The sequence below is a fragment of the Corylus avellana genome, chromosome ca8 (genome assembly GCF_901000735.1).
Source record: "Corylus avellana chromosome ca8, CavTom2PMs-1.0".
Classification (NCBI taxonomy): domain Eukaryota; kingdom Viridiplantae; phylum Streptophyta; class Magnoliopsida; order Fagales; family Betulaceae; genus Corylus; species Corylus avellana.
Window position 1 is genome coordinate 4,609,683 of NC_081548.1, and position 5,030 is coordinate 4,614,712.

The window sequence follows — 5,030 nt, forward strand, 5'->3', positions numbered from 1 at the left end:
GGTGGGGATATGAAGTTAGAACAAGAAATTTTCTGATAATTCCTTGAGTTTGAGGGGATATTTGAATATCTCTTGATATTTTCCTAGTTTACCTAATGTATCAGATAGTTACCTAATGTATCAGATAGTTATTTATTTCCTAATTGTGTCGTTTCATTTTTTTTTTTTCTGTATATAATATTTTAAATTAATTTTCTTATTGCATTTCCAATTCTAGCCATAACCTGTACACAGTTATAACACACACCCTAAGACAAAACCTCCCAACTAAAAGGTAATACTCCTTACCAATCCATCCTAGTCATGTGAAAATATTCTGGCAATCAGTTCATGAATTTAATGTCAAATCATCATGAATTTGAGAGGAAAAATATACCTTTATTAGAATAATTTTATTTTATGATTATTATTACTTTTTAAATGTTTAGAATATGATTACTTTTCGTGGTCTTTTTGCAGGTTCTATTTCTTGGTCCAGAGTGGTTTTTCAGGTATGTGTTCATGTTGGATCATTTTTTCATCCGATTTCAGATAATGGGTTTAACTCTTTCATTTCCAAGCTGAAAATAAGCAGGAAAATCCGAAAAAGATATATATCGTTTGTGTTCCTGTTAAACATAAGTGATTGCTTGTATATTGATCTTGTATGTGCAATCTACCACCCCTTCTAATCCTATCTATACGTCTTCTTTTTTTTTTTTTTTTTTTTTTTTTTGCGAATATGGAAAGAGAGTAAAATTACAATTGTGAATATTTGTATATAAGTTCTATTTGGTCGAGGTGGATTCCCTCGTATTAGGCTATCCGAATTTTATTGAAATTCAAGCAATTTAAGAGAAGCAGTTATATAAGCTACTTATTACAAGCAGTCTAGGGTGGTGCAAGCTCACTGGCCACTAGGACAGGTCGACCTTGCAGCCATCATTTGTGCCTAATTTTAAGAGATCCTAGTACATTCTTTTTACCCAAAAATAAAATGAAATGTAAGGTGCATTTTATTGGGTAGAATAAACCTATTCCTTCCAAACCCATGAGAAATTAGATCTTGGAAATTCCTTTATGAAAGGGGAAAATAACAATTCTCTCACAAAGTTATAGTCTTATAGAGATCAAATGTGGAAGATATATATGCTGACTTGCAAGGGAGGATGTTGTAGTAGGGCCCCATTCTTTTGTATTGATTGGACTTAATAGCCCTATATTCATATCGTATATGACTTTAGGCTTTAGCCCTTGAAAAACTAGTTTCTGGTTACGTTATTCTTCTTATCGATCCTTTCTCTTTATCTGCCTCAAAATATTCAATAAATAGACTTGTTTAATTTTAGGTCTGGAAATGAACTCATGATCCTATTATTCCCAAGCTCATCTTTTGTTGGTCTTCCCCGAGGGTCACAAAACACCAAGGGTATTTTTTTTTTTTTGTCTCTCTAATATGTCTTATCTATTGATTTTTTTATAAAAATAAATTCAATTATTTGTCTATAGTACGGACGGAAGAAGAGTAATTATTATCAAAATAATAAAAGAATAAGTCCAAAACTGCATCACCGTATGCCATTTGGAGAATGGAGGTTCTCTATCCTTGGCTTTGTTTGGTATTCGACACTTAAAATCATAATATTTTTTTGGGTTAATTATTTTTTTTTAGTATTTAGGTTTTTTTTTTTAAAAAAATTATTTTATTTAGATTTCAATTCGTATCACATATGATATATGTCTTATGGAGTTTAGTACATCCATCACTATCCAAAAATAGGGTAGTCGGCCGAAAGCATTTAAAACAGGTCACGTAATACGGAAATAGTTACTTAGTTCGCTAGTTTATTCTAAAGGAGTCCTTATGTCCTTCTAGAAGCGTGGCTTTTCAGAGAGCTTTTGAAGTTCTGTAATGTGTATATGATTCTTAATTCTAGGTTCGTTTCCTTTTTTCTTTGAAAAATGGTGCGAAGAAGAAAAACAAATGGGAATCGAATCAGCTTTGCGCCGATTCAGACTGCTTAAATGCTTGAAAGAAATTCCCACGACAGCATGCTTTTGTCCTTTATTTATTGCCCCTAGAGCTCTGTCCAAAGACAACATAAAAATCACCGACCGAACAAATGGCCAGCTGGTTCATCTATAAGAGAGTAATGAACATCGTACGACCAACAATCAACTTCCCACTTTTTATGTCCTGCATGCAATTGATCTGACCGTTGAACTATTGAGATTGCAGCAATTCCATTACTTTCTACCTTCAAGTTTCAACTAATATCTACAACTATAATTTATCAGTCTCCTAGCGTATATCCAATATTTCAAGGTACCCATCTCAATCTATTTCACATTTAACATGATTTTCAAAACATGATTGAGGTTTCACACTTTTTTCTAATTAAGTTTGACATGTTTGATTGTAATTAAATTATTCTTATCTTCATTTGCCTAAATTCCTTTTATAAATATGAAATATTTGTAATGTAACCTTATTAAGTAAGAGCAAAATGGTAGTTTTAGAGCAATTACTCAATGGTGAATGTATGTATCTAATATCAAACCACCCGAAAATCCTTTGTTTTTGTGTTTTTTTTTTTCTCTTTAATTTTTCTTCGCCGGTTAACACCGATTTTCGATCCCTAATGGCCTCGTGGACTCCAATTTTTGTTTTCTTCCTTTTTACGGCAGTGCCTCTCTCCTGAGACTCCTCATTGCCATTTAGTAACCTTTTTTCTCAAATCTGTCTTTTGAGTGTATCAAGCTTTTAGCAACATCAATCGAAAACTCATTAGTTGATTTACAAAACCCCGCAAAAATCAACCAAATCAAAAGTCTCACATGCCTCCACACTCCTCCTCGTCTCGCCACACCTTCATCATTTTCTGTTGTAGACGACAAGTCGCTTAAGTGCTTCAACATATTTGGTATATATATATATATATATATATATATATATAATCTAGAATTGATAAAAATTGTAGGATCCAAATGAAACTAGGAATTTAATATAAGGGTCCTTTGTAGGATCTAATTCTCGTGACAACATCTAGAATTGATATAATTCTCCTTAATTCACTTTGAATTTGCAGGAATGTCTAAGCCCAATCTTCTGTCTCAATGCCTATTTCTATTGCTCCTAGCACACATCTGCCATGTCTCCCATGCTGATGTTGGCACAGCTGCCCGCTACAGACCCCCATATTTGCGTAAGTACTGAATACAAAATATATATTGGCTCCAAAAATTACTTCCATTCAAAATCTTATCAAACATATGCACCATCATTTTTTTTTTTTTCTTTTTCTTTCTTGGGTTATGATCATATATATACAGCCACGGCGTGTTTCGGAAGCGATGCCGACCAATTCCCATCGAGCAACCTGTTTGGGGCGGCTGGCGAGGGGATATGGGACAACGGTGCCGCCTGCGGGAGACAGTATTTGGTGCGATGCATAAGCGCGCGTGTTCCTCGGACTTGCATTCCAGGGCAAATCATTCAAATAAGGATCGTTGATCGTGCACTTTCTTCGGTTTCTAGGCCTTCCAGGGATGATACTACCATTGTTCTTTCTACAACTGCTTTTGGGACAATTGCCAACCCTTCTGCTCCTTTCATTAACGTCGAATTCTTACAGTGAGTCTCTCTCTTTAATTTGTCTTTCTTCAACGTTGAATTCAAATCAGAATTCTTGTACAGAAATTCTTGCATTAATTTCCCTTCCACTGACAAATTTGCATGTGTTCGAATGTGCAGGGTTTGAAGTGGACATACAATTACAGGAAGAAATTTTTCTGCATAATTCATAATTATGTACAGCTGAATTGTATTTGGTCCTGTTGGTCTTATTACTAGATAATTATAATTCAAAGGCAGCATATATAATCATCTGGTATGCACGTGGCTTGTTTGCTGTGGATGGATCGGATGGCCTGTAATTGATTTAAGGATCCCACATGGAAAGCAAATCTTGATGATCATCATTATCTTGTATACCTCTTGTTTATCTCCAAATAAGATATGTGTAAATTTATCGTTGGATAGGTGTGATATACATGTGAATCTTATAAATTCAATGGTAGTCGATAGATTTGTTAAAAAGATGAACAAGATCATGTGCAAGAAATTGACATCAAACACATCATATTCTATTCATTTTATACTATAATTATCGAATAAAAATTAAAAAAATATTGCAGTCTACAATCAATTAAATAACTATAATTTCTTATAAAATACCAATAAAAAGAGGAAACCCTGTTTGGCAACCGACTCTTTTTTTTTTTTTTGGTTTTGATTTTTTTTTGGTTTCTATCCAAAAAAGTCACTCATTGTTTCACATTTACAAACAAATTTCTTCATTTTTTACTCATTGAAAATTCAAAACTCATTTTACTAACATCAACCCACATTTATGTCATATCAATCTATTTTCTTTCTCATTTCTATTGGACTGACCTATTTGCTTATGATAGTCGATCTCGTAGGGATTACAAAATTTTTTATACAATTAGGGCTTCTAGGTTTAAATGGGTAAGGCCAAAAGACTTATTGGGTGGGCCAAAAAAATTAATGAATAGAGCCAACATTTTTATTGGGTAGGGCCAAAATATTTTGTTGGTAGGGGCCCTAGAGGCAAGCAACCCAATAATTAGCTTGTCTTGAATTTTTTTTTTTTTTTTTAAAAAAAAAATCATAAAAAAAACACTAACCCAAACATGAATTTTGGATTTATATTCAATTTAATTAACATTTTTAAACACGTTTTTTCAATTTTGTTTTCTATTTTCAAAAATAATAAAACGTAATCTAAAAACTGGTTTTTTTTTTTTTTTTTTTTCACAATTTTAAAAACAACAAAAAAAATTACAAAAGAGTCGGACACCCGAACAAACCCATAAAATTTGTTAGTGAATTAGCGGTTTTACATCCCTAAAGCTCACCACCCATTTCTTCAAATTCAAATCCTCTCCAGATCATTTGAACTGGAAACGAGCGGATTCTTAATTTATAGTTGAAGAACATTTTTGTTTTCAAAAAAATTATAAAATAA

General features: G+C 32.8%; 1 protein-coding gene across 5 annotated transcripts in view; it reads left to right on the top strand.

The window, feature by feature from the left end:
• LOC132190344 (EG45-like domain containing protein) overlaps window positions 1-5,030 on the top strand; it is a 30,234-nt gene that overhangs the window by 21,155 nt on the left and 4,049 nt on the right. The window contains exons 2-6 of one of the 5 annotated variants that reach the window (XM_059605304.1): window positions 460-491; window positions 1,329-1,408; window positions 3,069-3,185; window positions 3,313-3,613; window positions 3,734-4,056. The exons of 1 other annotated variant lie outside the window; for it this stretch is intronic. In XM_059605304.1, coding sequence (XP_059461287.1) covers window positions 1,345-1,408; window positions 3,069-3,185; window positions 3,313-3,613; window positions 3,734-3,740 — 489 coding nt within the window. In that variant the 5' untranslated portion in view covers window positions 460-491; window positions 1,329-1,344 and the 3' untranslated portion in view covers window positions 3,741-4,056. Of the gene's footprint in view, window positions 1-459; window positions 492-1,328; window positions 1,409-2,235; window positions 2,306-3,068; window positions 3,186-3,312; window positions 3,614-3,733; window positions 4,057-5,030 lie in introns of those variants that run through there. 3 more of the 5 variants (XM_059605308.1, XM_059605309.1, XM_059605307.1) reach the window with 3 other exon arrangements.